At 43.8% G+C, this 14,750-nt stretch overlaps 1 protein-coding gene and 1 non-coding gene across 2 annotated transcripts in view; both read left to right on the top strand.

Annotated features, from left to right (window-relative positions):
• DNAH6 (dynein axonemal heavy chain 6) overlaps window positions 1-14,750 on the top strand; it is a 235,511-nt gene that overhangs the window by 103,728 nt on the left and 117,033 nt on the right. Inside the window, exons 29-32 of the mRNA XM_059659291.1 lie at window positions 4,815-4,952; window positions 8,396-8,563; window positions 11,183-11,331; window positions 12,691-12,798. Coding sequence (XP_059515274.1) covers window positions 4,815-4,952; window positions 8,396-8,563; window positions 11,183-11,331; window positions 12,691-12,798 — 563 coding nt within the window. The remainder of the gene's footprint in view (window positions 1-4,814; window positions 4,953-8,395; window positions 8,564-11,182; window positions 11,332-12,690; window positions 12,799-14,750) is intronic.
• LOC132214085 (U1 spliceosomal RNA) lies at window positions 2,249-2,410 on the top strand. The gene has a single exon (XR_009448182.1). It is a non-coding gene; the product is annotated as a U1 spliceosomal RNA (small nuclear RNA).

Below are 14,750 nucleotides of genomic sequence, written 5' to 3'. Positions count from 1 at the left end.
TTTGGGATTCTCCGCGCTTCCTGGACTTGTAAGTCTATTTCTTTCACCAGGTAGGGGAAGTTTTCTGTCATTATTTCTTCAAAGAGGTTTTCAATATCTTGCTCTCTCTCATCTTCAGGCACCCCTATAATTCGGATGTCGGTACGCTTGAAGCTGTCCCAGAGGCTCCTTACACTGTCTTCGTATTTTTGGATTCTTTTTTCATTTTGCTTTTCTGGTTGGGTGTTTTTTGCTTCTTTGTATTTCAAATCTTTGACTTGATTCTTGCGACCCTCTGGTCTGCTGTTGGGAGTTTGTATAATATTCTTTATTTCAGTCAGTGTATGCTTAATTTCTAGTTGGTTCTTTATCACAACATCGAGGGTCTCATTAGATTTCTTGAGGATCTCACTACATTTATCGGCCGTCTCACCAGTCTTTTTGAGGGCCTTATTAAATTCATCGGCAGCTTCTAGACGGTTCTTTAAAGACCTTAAAAGTGTGGTTTTGAACTCTATATCCAACAGTTTGCTTTCCTTCAATTCTGTCATTTGTGTCCTGTTTCTTTGTCTCGGCATTTTTTTATATTTCGCTGTGTTGATAGAGTGCCTTTCTGTGCTCAGTGTCCCAATTACCTGAGGTAGACACTCTTGGTGCACCCCCTTGTGGGCTTTGTGCACAGTCTTGTTGTAGTTAAGCCTTGATTGTTGTAGTTATCACTTTGAGGAATTGACCTCCAGGCCAATTGGGTGTGAGAATCAGCTGTGTCTGCAGTGGGAGAGCTTCTGTGCTGGAGACACCCCTCTGGGGCTAGACTTGCTTCAATGGGGCTTTGATGCTCACTGAGTCTGCCCCCTGAGTGTGTCTTTTATGGTTCCACAGAGCTTCAAACTGGATGGTCCCACTCTGACCTCTGGGCTTCCTGGCTCCTGGATCTCTAGGGAGGTGTTAATCTAGCCTTTGCCTGAGGCTATCCAGCAAAAGTCTCCCTGCAGGGCTTGGGCGGGGCAGGTCCCACGGGATCAACAGGGCAGAGTTAGCAATTATGGCTGCTCTCAGTCTTGCCCTCAGAGGCTCTGCTTCTCAGTGTCCCAGTAATCGCTGCAAGCCCAACGGAGAGAAAGCTGTCCTAGGGTTCTGAGTGATGCCAGACAGTCCCGCTTCTCCCGTATGAGTCTGGGTCCCTAGAGACTCGACCGGAACTGGAGCTCAGAGCCTGAGACTCCCTCACGATTGAAAATGACAACCGCACCCTCAGCCGCCAGCCCGCTCCGCATGCACTCCGCACCTTAGTATTTTACTTCAGCACTGCTCCTCCTCTGAGTCTCGGTATGCTTTCTCTTTCCTCCTAGTTGTAGAACTTCCACTCAGCCAGCCTTCCTGTGGTTCTGGATGATGTCTGTTCCGTCTTTTAGTTGTATTTTTGAAGTGGTTGTTCGAGGCAGCAAACTCCTGTGTTTACCTATGCCACCATCTTGGTTTCTCCTCAATCCTAAATGTTTTGACCATGGATGCCTTTTGGTCACTAACAGAGCTAATATTCTCACCTTTTCTAAAAGTTGAAAGAAATTAAACAGAACCTAAATAAATGGAAAGATATCCCACTTTAATGAATTAGAAAACTTCATGTTACTAATATGGCAGTTCTCCCCAAATAGATCTACAGTTTTAATGCAATCTCTATCAAAATCCCAGCTGGCTTCTTTGCAGAAATGGACAAGCTTATCTTAAAATGTAGTGTATGGAAATTTAGGGGATCCAAAATAGCCAAAGCAACCTTGGAGAGGGGGGAAGGCAAAGTTGGTGAACTCACATTTCCCAATTTCAAAACTTTCTACAAAGCTACTGAGCAATCAGGACAGTGTGGTCACTGGCTGGCAAGAGGATAGACAACGGGATCAATAGAATAAAATTAAGAGTTTGGAAATAAGCCTCTTATAGTAAATTGATTTTTTACAAGAGTGAGAAGATAATTTGATGGTCAGTAGTCTTTTCAACAAATAATGCAAAAAAGTGAAGTTGAACCCCTTTCTCACTGTATATATAAAAACTAACTCAAAATGAATCAAAGATTAAGTGTGTAACAGCTAAAAGAATGAAACTCTTAGAAGACAACATAGGTGTAAATCTTTGTGACCTTGGATCATGCAATGGCTTCTTAGCTATGACACAAGAAATATAACTAAAAGAAAAATTGGATAGAACAGACATTATCATCAAAATTTAAACCTTTTGTGTTTCAAAGGATAGCATCAAGAATGTGAAAATAATACTTACCTGGCAGGGGAGATACCATGAACACGAAGGTGGTTTTCCCAGGGCGAGGCTTATCTATTGCACTTCCGATGTGTTGACCCCTGCGATTTCCCCAAATGTGGGAAACTCGACTGCATAATTTGTGGTAGTGGGGGACTGCGTTCACGCTCTCAAAAAAAAAAAAAAGAAAAAAAAAAGAATGTGAAAATTCAACCCACAAAATAGGAGAAAATTTTTTACAAATCATGTATCTGATAGGAGGTGTGAATCTAGTACATATTAAGAACTATTACAGCTCCATTATAAAAAAGCAGGTAATCTAATTTCACAGTGGACAAGGAGTTGAACAGACAGTTCTCCAAAGAAGATAAACAAATGACCAGGAAACACAGGAAAAGATTATCAACATCACCGGCCATTGAGGAACAGAGCAAATTAATATTACAATGAGACGCCTCATCACACCCACTAGGACAGCTGCAATCAGAGACAGACAATAACAAGTGTTAGCTAGGATGTGGAGAGACTAGAACCCTCAGACACTGCTGCTGGGGTTGCAAAATGCTGTGGAAAACAGTTCAGTGCTTCCTCAAATGTGAAACAGAGTTACTGTAGTTCGTAGCAATTCCAGTCCTTGGTATGTTCACTGCCAAGAGAAATGAAAATATATGTCCACACAAAACACAAATGTTCATAGTGTCATTAGTCATAATAATAAAAAGGTGGAAGTATCCCAAATGTGTATCAGTTAATGGAGGGATAAACAAAATGTGGAATATCCGTGTGGACATTAGGTCTAAAATTAAGGCTCAATATTATATGCTGCTTTAACATCTGGCAAAACTGTGAGGGCCTCAAATGGCCTCACTGTAAGCTCTTCTCTTAATTCTGTATCTAGTGATAAGGTCCCCGAGTCAAGCACCTCTTCTTAGCAAAGGGACCGGGCACAGTGTCTGCTTATCCCTGGCAGGTTTCCATTCCTTGCCAAACTGCAGAATTATTCAAACAAGCTTATAACATCTTCCCCTGGGAACCAGGAAACAACCCACCTTCTGATTACTACAAAGGCTGCCCCCCCCCCCAGCCCCGCAGCCAAGATAAGGAAGCAATTCAAGGGCCCATGATTGGATGGTTGAATAAAGAAGAAGTGGTACATATATACAACAGAATATTACTCAGCCATTAAAAAGAACAAAATCTTATCATTTGTGACGACACGGATGTAACTAGCGGGCATTATGCTAAGTGAAATAAGTCAGATAAAAACAAATACCATAGGATTTTACTTACATGTGGGATCTAAAGAAAATAAATAAATAAACAAACAAAATAGAAACAGACTCATAGATACAGAGAATAGACTAATTATTGCCAGACGGGAGAGAGGTTTGAGGGACTGGTGAAAAGGGTGAAGGGATTAAGCAGTAAAAATTCATTTGTAGAATAGCCACATTACAGGGTAGGGAATGTAGTCAATAAAATCTAGATACATGGGCCTGGAGCCAGGTGGGTACTTGAAGAGGGTGAGCAGGCACAACCACTCTATAAAGAATATGGTTTTCTAACTTTGTGGTACATCTGAAACCAACACAGAATAATATTGAATGTAAACTATAATCGAAAAAATCAATTTTAAAAACACATTTTGAATTGCCAACGTCAGAATAATGAAGAAGCTTTCACTGCTCACCGTTCACTGACAGGAGCTAAAGGAACGACTTTTATAGAGAAAAGGCAGACACTAAGCAGGGAGATTATTTGATCGGCTATTTTGTACAAATGCTGAACCCAAAACTTAAGTCTCTGAAGAAATGTTTTACTTTAGATGCCCACGTGTGCACATTCATGCTGGGCGGGATTCTGCTGCAGAAATTAGAGCCACCGCCTTAACCTGCAGACTGCGCTTCCCTCCGTGGTCTGGGTGTTACCTGCCCTCTGCAGTCGCTTGTGCAGACAGGGAACGCTGCCAGTAGTACCAGTCTTCGGGGTGTTTGTAAGTCCTTAAGTGTGTCGATGCCATGCATTTCTGTGAGAGCCTGTCAAGTATTTACACAGGTGAGTGAGGGTTATGAAAAGTGGGAGAGTTGGTCAGATTGTCATTACAGTTAAAATAAAAATGAGCTTCAGATCATTTAAAAAGGGACAGAAAGCTGTTTCCTCTCAGAAAGGCGCCAACTTACAACAGCCCAGGATTCACATAAAACAAGTACTTACTTGCACATACTGCCTCTTTCCCTTTTAACATTTCAGCTCAAAGTTTAACTTTTTTTGTTGTTGTTAATCCTCACCAGAGGATATTTTCCCATTGATTTTTAGAGAGAGTACAAGGAAGAGGGAGAGACAGAGAGAAATATCGATGTGAGAGAGACACATCATTGGTTGCCTCCTGCCCGCACCATGACCAGGGCCAAGGAACCTGCAACGGAGGTTCGTGCCCTTGACCAGAATCGGACCGGGGACAGTTCAGTCCACGGGCTGAGGCTCTATCCACTGAGCCAAACAGGCTAGGGCTCAACATTGAACTTTTGAAGGATTCCCCCTTTGTTACACAAAGTTGAACAGGGTTATTTTGATTTCAGATGATGGGACGCTTCTTCAGCGGTCTGGCCCAGTCAGGGGCCTGGTGCTGCTTTGATGAATTTAACCGAATTGACATTGAAGTTCTGTCAGTGATCGCACAGCAGCTCATTACCATTCGGAATGCCAAAGCTGCAAAGGTGAGGCTGGGCAACTCCCCCGGGGCAGCATCTCCAGTTTGTAATTAACCAATAGCCCTTTGCATCTTAGGCACGAGAGTGCTAACTTGCGCCTGCCTGTTGCACTTTTGCAGTGTAATGGGTAAGTGCTACAGCGACATGACTTAGCTGGGAGAATTCATTCCTCATGCAGGCAACACAGAAACAAGCCTATGTCGGACACTGTGCTGCCCTTGGGGAACTGTGTTCGTCTTCCCACCCCGAACACACACACACACACACACACACACACATCTCCTACTTTCTTCCTCGCTTCTCTTGCTCTTGCCTTGGACATTTACTTCTCTGCCAGGTTTCGCAACACTGCTGCTTCTGGGCTCCACTGCCTTCATAATGGCCCCCAGGCTCAGCCTACTGCTGGTAGAAGGATGGGAGAGGAGTCCTGGGTGATCTAGGGGGACTCGGCTCCCCAGCATCCACTGGACAGAAGCCAAGGAGTGTGGCCCATATGAGCATGTTCCTGGAAAAGGGGTTTATGTTGGGAAGCTGACCTCCGTGAAGTATGGGCCAAGTTCCGTAGTACTCTGTGTTGACTTTCTGAGAGACAGTCATGCGATCACCAAAGGGCAGACTTATGTTCAGACTGGATAAGCCAGAACAGTCTGGCCAGTTCTTTAAGTAGCTGCTACCCCAAGTCCTTAGAGGGTCCCCCTCCACTAATTTGGCCCCTTCCCAGGGAGCCCTTATGTCGTCAGGACCAGCCATAGGATTCATGCTGACATAGCACGGGGGCCTCGGGATGCAGCTGTAGCTCCAGGGACAGGGGCCGTTCTTACTGGAAGGTGCCCTGCTAAAGAGCTCTTAGATACAGTGGGGCCTTGACTTACGAGTGTCCCAACTAACGAGTTTTTCGAGATACGAGCCGTCTCTCGGCCGATTTTTTTGCTTTGAGTTGCGAGCTAAAATTCGGGTTACGAGCCAGCTCATCATCACATGTCTCACTTCTTCACTTTTTGATTTGACATACGAGTAATTTGAGTTACGAGCTCCGTCACGGAATGAATTAAACTCATAAGTCAAGGCCCCACTGTATTTTGATTATCACCTGTGCAAAAAAAGCAAATTACAGAACAAGTAAAAAGAAAGCAGAAATTGGAATTGAATGAGCTGCTAAATTGTACAAGTTGTTGTACTTTACACTTATTTTACCTCCACATCAAACCTATGTGAAGTACATGGCATTGCCTCAAGGTTACTTACGGGTGAAAAGGAATCTAAGAAATTTAAAAATATCTCTGGGAACACCATAGACCTAAATCCATGTGACCTTCAAGTCTGCATCCCTCCAAGTATGTACTCCCTGCCCCTCCCCCCACCCCAATCCCCTGAGGAGGCCTGTATTGAATGCAGGGGCCTCCAGATATACCATAACTCATAAGTCATTATCACCTTGCTGAGCAGTGAAGTGAGAGCAAAGTATGGCGGGAGAGGGAGGAAGGACCAAAGAGAATGGAGGGAGAATGGAAGCTTTGCTGACTGGAGAGTAACCATGTGCAGTTACAGAAAGATAGGAGGACGTCTGAGACTCCCCAGATCTCACCCTCAGTTTTGCCGGTGGCCAGATGAGATCATTGGAAAGAGATGCATCCCCTGGAATAGGTGGAGAAACTAAAGCACGGAAACTTGCAAGTTTCAAAAACAGAATCAGCAATTTAGTGGCAGCAGGACTGGTCTCCAGTTGGACCATCCAGCATGTTCTGCTCCAGGACATGTCACACCTCCCAGCCCCATTCCAGTCTTCCTCTATATTCTTCATGTTCTTAATAGCGCCTTCATCCAGTGGCCCAGCTGGACCTGGAATTCATCTTGGATTTTCCCCATTACTGTCACTCCCAGAACTGAAGCCATCAGTCACCAAGTCCGTTTAATTTTTCCTGCTAGATGCCTCTTGTCCCTAGTGATAACCCCATAATTCTGGCTCTCATCCTCCCTCTGCTAACAATTCCTCAGTGGACCCCCCATCTGACCTCTCCACTGCTGTCTTTGGCCCTATCACTCTGCTCAAAATTCTTCTCTGCTTCCCCCACCCATAGGACAAAATCTAAATTCCTTAGTCTAGCCCAGTGATGGCGAACCTTCTGAGCGCGGCGTGTCAGCATTTGAAAAACCCTAACTTAACTCTGGTGCCGTGTCACATAGAGAAATTTTTTGATATTTGCAACCATAGTAAAACAAAGACTTATATTTTTGATATTTATTTTCTATATTTAAATGCCATTTAACAAAGAAAAATCAACCAAAAAAAGTGAGTTCGCGTGTCACCTCTGACACGCGTGTCATAGGTTCGCCATCACTGGTCTAGTGTGCAAGATCCCTGATGCTCAGGCCCTGGCCTACTGACACTTTCCTCCTAGAACTCTACCCCTGAGCGGAGTGGATAGCTGGTCATTCCCTGAACGTAGTTTCCTGTTTCTGCTCCCTTTGACTGGAACAGCTGCCCCTGGTTGTCTATGTGAAATGCCTCTCCTCGTTCCTCCTTTCTCCAGCAGACTTCCCTGCTGCTCCTCTGGGCTTTGCTCTCTGTGCCTTTACACACTCCTACACTGTATCATCTATTGCACAGCATGGTCACAGTTTCCAGGTTTGACTCAGCAAGTCCAAGAGCTTCTAGAGGGCTCAGGCATGAGTCTGCTTCAGCTCTCCGCATCCACGCCTAACCCATTGCCTCACCTGCAACAGATGCTCAGCAGGTGTTTGCTGTTGAATAAAAGTGAAGGGATAATTCCAGTGACACTAACAGCTGGCCTTCCATCACCCAAGGATCTCACATCAGATTAGAATTTCTTGGGGAAAAAACAGAAAGTGAGGGTGGAGATGTTTAGTGGCCATTAAGTCTAAGTTGAATTGAGGAGGCTCAGCAAAAGATGTTGAGGCCTAGAATATTGCGGGACTGGTTCAAGCAGGAAGAAACTATTGGGCAAGCCAGGGGCGGGGAGGCAGAGAGCAGGGAACACTGAGCCCAGAAGAGATTGGTTGGATAGGATGGAACCAGGAGAGAAATGCCCCCTGTTATCCAACAGCAGGATTCATATCTTTTTGCGTGAATGCTCCATTATACACACTTTTTAAAATCCTCACCAGAGGATATTTTTTTCCAGAGAGATGGAGGGAGGGGGAAAAGGGGGAGAAAGAGAAAAAAAAAAACAACATTGACATGAGAGAGACACATAGATTGGTTGCCTCCCGCACGCAGCCCCACTGGGGCCTGGCAACCTGCAACTGTGGTATGCGCCCTTGACTGGGAATGGAACCCAAGACCCTTTTTCTGTGGGCCAATGCTCTAACCACTTAGCAAACCAGCCAGGGCTCCATTACACACATTTTGACTCCAGTACTAATCATGTGACAGAGTTTACAGATGTCTGGAGAAGTGTTAACTTATCCTTTCTCTTTCCTTTAAACAGCTCTCTAGATTCATGTTTGAGGGGCGGGAAATAAAGTTGGTTATGACTTGTGCAGCCTTCATCACAATGAATCCCGGATACGCAGGCAGGACTGAATTGCCAGATAACTTGAAAGCCCTGTTCAGACCTTTTTCAATGATGGTTCCAAATTATGCCTTGATTGCAGAGGTGAGCTTCACATTATAAACCAGGAAAAATTTAAGCTTATTTCTTTTATTTTCTATTGAAGTAGAAAATTTTCTTTATGAATGCACCCTGGCAAATGTATCATTGCTTGCTTATAAGAGTAGATATGATTATCACTTAGAATGTTTTGTTCTCTCTCTCTCTCTCTCTCTCTCTCTCTCTCTCTCTCTCTCTCTCTCTGTAAATGCTATATCCCTAATGCCTAGAATGGTATTTGGAATATAGTAGGTCCTTAAATCGAATGAATCGATGAGTTTAATTAAGCAGTTCATTGGGGTTTATCAGTTCATCTCTAGAAATTAAAATGTCTGGAGTCATTCTAAAAATACTATATTGTTCTCACTTCTTGGGCATCTATAATAATAAAAGCATAATATGCAAATGGACCAAACAGCAGAATGACCACCCGGATGACCTTCCGGACGACCAAGCTATGACACGCACTGGCACCAGGCCAGCCAAGGCGGGTGAAATGCGATTGGTCAGGGGAGCCCTGCCATCACCCCATGATCGCCCTGTAAAGGGAGGCCCAGGCCACCCTCTGCAGAGCGATCGATGGAGGGGCTCTGTGTTCGATCACACCAAAGAGGGAGGCCCAGGCCACCGGCCAGCAAGGCTATCGATTATGGGGGTGGAGGGAACTCCACAATCGCCCCACAGAGAGAGGCCCAGGCCAGCCAAGCGATCGCACCCCACGCCTGTGCTGCCCACAGAGGGAGGCAACCAGTGGTGGGAGTGGGGTGGCAGTGCTACACAGATGGCAAGCAATGGCAGTGGCGGGGCAGGACCAGCTGCCAGCAGCCAGGGGAAGGAAAGCCCTGACAGGCCCTGATCACCAGCCAGGCCTAGGGATTCTACCCAAGGGGGTCCCGGGTTGCGAGAGGGTGCAGGCCGGGCTGAGGGACACCCATCTCCCCCACCCCCCGACCCCCGCACAAATTTCATGCACCAGGCCTCTACTTATTTTATGTCAGAGTCCAGGGATGTTGAGTTGCAGCAATGCTGGTGAAGGGTGGAGGGTGGACATTGGTCTGTAAGTCTGTATCAGCTTAGTAAAAAATAGTCCTCATTAATACATTAAATATTTGTATTGTATTTATTCTTTCTGTGTCTATCTAGGAATCTTTCCATTTAAACTGATTTTTGTTTCTTCATACTAGCTAAGAACCAATGTGACTTCTTGGCACTTTTTGCAAAGGGATAATTTACATATAGTAAAGCGCACAGATCATAGGAGTACAACTCAGGGAACTCTTACTCATGGATTCACTGGTGTGACCATCCAGCCCAAAATGTGGGACATTTTCAGGACTCCAGATGGCCCCTTGTGCTCAGCACTGCAGTTCATGACAAGGAACTCCACCCCGTGTAGAAGTTTCCCAGAAAGCACAGATTACTCCTGTGGCTAACAATTCTTTTGATAACAGCTCATTTAAAATATTTCTTTATATGAAGTAAAAGTAATTACCTAAAAATAGAATAAACCATGCCAAATCCTATCATTAGAAAAATTACAACTTTTATTAGTATAATGCTTACATCATCACAGTTTCCAGGTTTGACTCAGCAAGTCCAGCAGCTTCTAAGAGGGCCCAGGCATGAGTCTCCTTCAGCTCTCTACATCCACGCCTAGCCCACTGCCTCACCTGCAACTGATGCTCCTGAGGTCATGGTGGGGTGGAAGACTGTTGAGGCAGGACACGTCTTCACTAGACCCCCTGTGGACAGGGACAATGAATGACTTGCTCATTGTCCAATGATGGTAGGAAAGAAACCAGTTTTGGAACTCAGTCCACCATTTTGTTCACATCTCATGTTTCATCCTATTGATTATCAGTAATTAATTGAAGACATTTAAAAAACCCGGTCTACTGAGTGCTATTCCTATCGTAACAGATCGAGTGAGTCAGGATCTGTCATCAGTAAATGTTCTTAATTGCCTGCAGTGTGCAGAGCTCTGTGCTGATAGGAAGCTAGACTGAGCAAAACAGGCACCAGTAAGAAATCTCTGCATCATCTTAATCCCAATTCCAAGGCCAGCAGCAGTGATTCGGGTAGATTGTGGATTGGAGGAAGGTTCCAAACCCCCTCTACTGTTGTTACGGGTTTATTAGCCACGGCTGCACAACCTTGTGCCAGGCAAGGCAGCCTCCTAGGGCAGCCTCCTAGGGCAGCCTCCTAGGGCAGGGGAGAGGCTGCAGGTCTTGTGTGCTTTCCCTAGACTCCCGGGGAACCTACACCTTCAGATGTGAGAGGCTCAAGTCTTGCTTTTGTACTCAGGTCTTACACCACCATCCAGCCTGTGAACATTTTCAAGCTGTGGGCTCTCCACTCTTTGAATCCAGTGTCACCAAGGCCACATTTCCATCAATCGAAAGGAAGCAGAATCAGGGCTCAGGCCTCCCCATACGATGTCCCACCTTCTACCTCCTTGTGGCATAGAAAACCCTTTCCCCCTCAATCTTTTTACATTTCTTGGTTACATGATGTGACAACTTGGAGAGCTGTGGTGTCTAATGTAGATTTTGAAGACATTGGTATTATGCTGACATATTTTTGTCAATATAATGTAATAACATGATGTAATACTTTTTTTTCTAGGTAATTCTATATTCTGAGGGATTTGAATCCAGTAAAATATTAGCAAGAAAAATGACTCAGATGTATAAGCTTTGCAGTGAACAGCTCTCTCAGCAAGATCACTACGACTTCGGCATGAGAGCCGTGAAGTCTGTGCTGGTCATGGCTGGGTAAGAAACCAAGGCGGCCAACAGCGAAACGTCAGAACATGCTGTCATACGCGTTCTGTGGGCAATTCACAAACAGCTCTTAAAGTCGCACAGGAAGTGATTAATAAGTGTCAGCTGCTGCTGCTGTCCTCATTCTTACCTTAACACTCCCATTCACAGCGAAATGGGCATCTCTGCTCATCCCGTGACAGTTCTTACTGTGTGTCTTACGTGGCTGCCCCCAGACCAGACCTGAATCTAGACTGGGCTTCGGAGAACTTTCATTTCCCCTGAACCTGTCACATACACTGGGCTTGAGTGTGCAAAAGCTTTTCCCAACAGAAGATCGATGACTCCACTTAAAAGGCGTACGGTTTGTTATGCATATTCAGCAATTAAGTCAGACCTGTCACCTGACAAAGCCTGAAGCATTCAGAACATCTCCGTTTTAATCTCTCATTCGTCCAGGCTCTTGTCCAAGACTTCACCTCTGTCCTTACAGTGTGGTCCAAGGCGGAGCTGCTTTCTAGTCTCTGAGAAAGCACGAGCCTTTTCTCTTTTCAGGCCCCAACTTCTCCCTTCAGATCTTCTGGAAACTCCTGCCTCTGGAATCTCCAGGTTGGCCAGAGTCTCTAAGGACTATCTCCTCTCTTGTCCTTCCTCTCAGGCCAAAACTTGCTAATCTGGATTCTGTACCTCCAGGGCCCTTCAGCCTGGCTCCTGTATCCTTGGGTTTTCCACAAATATCTCTGTCCTTCCATAAACTCTTTCAAAGAAAGAACAGAGGGTATGGAAAGATATTTGTGTTTCTCCTTTACACAGGATTGATACTTAAGGAGACTACTAAGACTACTTAGAGAAAGACTGCTAAGACCTCACCCGCAGCACAGTGAGCAAGACAGAGAAATGAGCAATTATCTAGGATAGGATGTAGTGAGAGGAACCATAGGGCTGTGCCCAAGGTTTGCCATGAGGGATGGAGGAACCTTCTAGAGGAGAGAGTAATTGGGTTGGGTTTCGAAGGGTAAATAACAGCCAGCAAAGGAGCCAAGCAGGGTGTTCTGGGCTGAGGTAACAGAAAGTCACAGGGATGTTAATCATCATGATGCATCCAGGGGTGCATGCAAATTCAGGGAGGATTGATGCGGGAGTTTGAGAAAAAATGTCCTTGTCGTCGTCCTCAAGGCTGTGTAGCCTGTGCCTGACTCCTGCACATGCTCTGATGGAGCTGGACACTCAGGATGAAGGGTACACGCTCCTCCCCTTTCAGCAGGAACCTGCAGTGGGGCCCCCCTCTCCCCCCACAGCCCATGGGTTTGGAAAATCACATTCAATACTATGTTCTCACAAATGTCATCTGAATTATCCTTTTACATTTAGGTCTTTAAAAAGAGAGAACCCAGATCTAAATGAAGATGTGGTGTTGATAAGAGCACTGCGAGACTCCAACTTGCCCAAATTCTTAACAGATGATGCTGTTCTGTTCAGGTAAGTTTCTAGATGTTACAGAATAAAGCATAGCTGCTGTGTAGCGGTCATGGATATTCTCATCTGCAAGCATGTCTGTCTCTAACAGGGTAATAACTCATCGTTTCTAGAGATACTTATTGTCGTTTTAAAAAACACTAGTTTAAAATAAAGGCACTAGCCCTAGGCAGTTTGGCTCAGTGGATACAGTGTTGGCCCGCAGACTGTAGGGTCCTCCTGGGTTCGATTCTGGTCAAGGGCATGTACCCCGGTTGCAGGCTCTGGCCCTGGTCAGGACACGTGCGGGAGGCAACCAATTGATGTGTCTCTCTCACATCGGTGTTTCTCTGCCTCTCCAAAAATCAATGGAAAAATACCCTCGGGTGAGGATTAACCCAAATAAATAAATTAATTAAATTAAATTAAATTAAATAAAGGCACTGAAATTTTATTAGCCATCCAGTTATTTGCATTTTTTTCCAAAATATTGATCATCAGGCTGTGTGCTATATAAACTAGTATTGGTTATGAGTTCCTGACCTAAGAAATTTCCCATCCCCCCCCCCAAGAAATCAGATTTGAGCTTAACATAAATGTGATTGCTTTTATCTATGTATTTCTACTTCTATTAAGCAGTTTTATGTTTATCTAAGACATACATGTAGTAGTTTTCAAAATAAAATAATGTCATAAATTAGTCTCATGAAAAGCAGTGGTTCCCTGCCCTTCACCAACTTACCAAAGGCAAGTCATTTTTCCATTGATTGATCGATTCATTCATTCATTTTACTGTTTCCCTTCATATTTTTAGTACCATGTTTTTTACATTTCTTAATTTTTCAGTTTTAGATATTACCCGTTATGCACATGCAGCTCTTCCCCTAGACCCGCCTTCTCCATGTAGTCATATTGCAATATAACCTAAGCAAAATATCTAGGATTTCAGTGCTTTATCATAGCTATGTAAACATTATCCACTGCTGAGCTATAGTTTCATTATTAAATTATCTAGCTTTTTATTTTCCCTTCATTTATTACCATCATTCTTATTTTTCATTCCTTAACTTATTTCTTATAAACTTATCATTAATTTGTCTCCAAATTTTACCAGAGTGTAAATACCTTAAAAGCAGACAAATAAACAATTGAAATATTCTATTGAATTTGCCTCTTTGGAGCCCTCTGTCCTGCTCTAATCTGGGCTGCTTACCCATGACCCCTGGTGCACATCTCTTATCAGGGATGTCCGTTGATGACTGTGCTGGGATTTCCTTTGCCCTTGTCTTCTATCAGTGCCCCGGTTTCTCAGAACATGTCTCCTTCTTTTGGTAGGACACAATGATGAGAATGTCTCTGCATTTATCTTTGCACACTTATGATATTTCTATAATTGAGATTCCAGGAAGTAAGTTTGCTAGGTCATAGGGTAAGAGGCATTGTTAGTCTATCAAGATGGCCTTCAAAAACATTTTACATTTATATAAATGGTTTTATGAAAATGCCCATTTCCCTTTAAGTATTTTAATGCGAGACCAAAAGTCTTTAATGCGTGCATTTCTTTAATTATTAGTATCATTTAAGTTCATGAGCCATATATATTTATTATTCTAAGAACATTTTTTCTATTTTACTCTTTTATTTATTGATTTTTGGGGAGTCATAAATTCTATCTGGTATAAGAATTGGAAATATTTCTCCATCATTCATTCTTTAAGTTTATATATAAAACCTTTTATCTCGCAGATTATTTTTTACTCATTTTTTTCCACTTTATCACCATTTTTTAGTTATACATTTCCTATCTTTCTTAGAAAGACCTTCTTACCATAGTGGTACAAAATTCATCTCTTATATTTTTATCTAGTACCATTGTGGTCATTTTATATTAAGGTCTTTACTGTATCTCCAATGCATTTGTGTATATAGTGTAAACTAGGTTTTAGCTTCTTTTTTACCCATAGAAACACACCACA

The sequence above is a fragment of the Myotis daubentonii genome, chromosome 12, assembly GCF_963259705.1.
Source record: "Myotis daubentonii chromosome 12, mMyoDau2.1, whole genome shotgun sequence".
Taxonomy (NCBI): domain Eukaryota; kingdom Metazoa; phylum Chordata; class Mammalia; order Chiroptera; family Vespertilionidae; genus Myotis; species Myotis daubentonii.
This window is presented reverse-complemented; position numbering and strand designations above follow the sequence as displayed.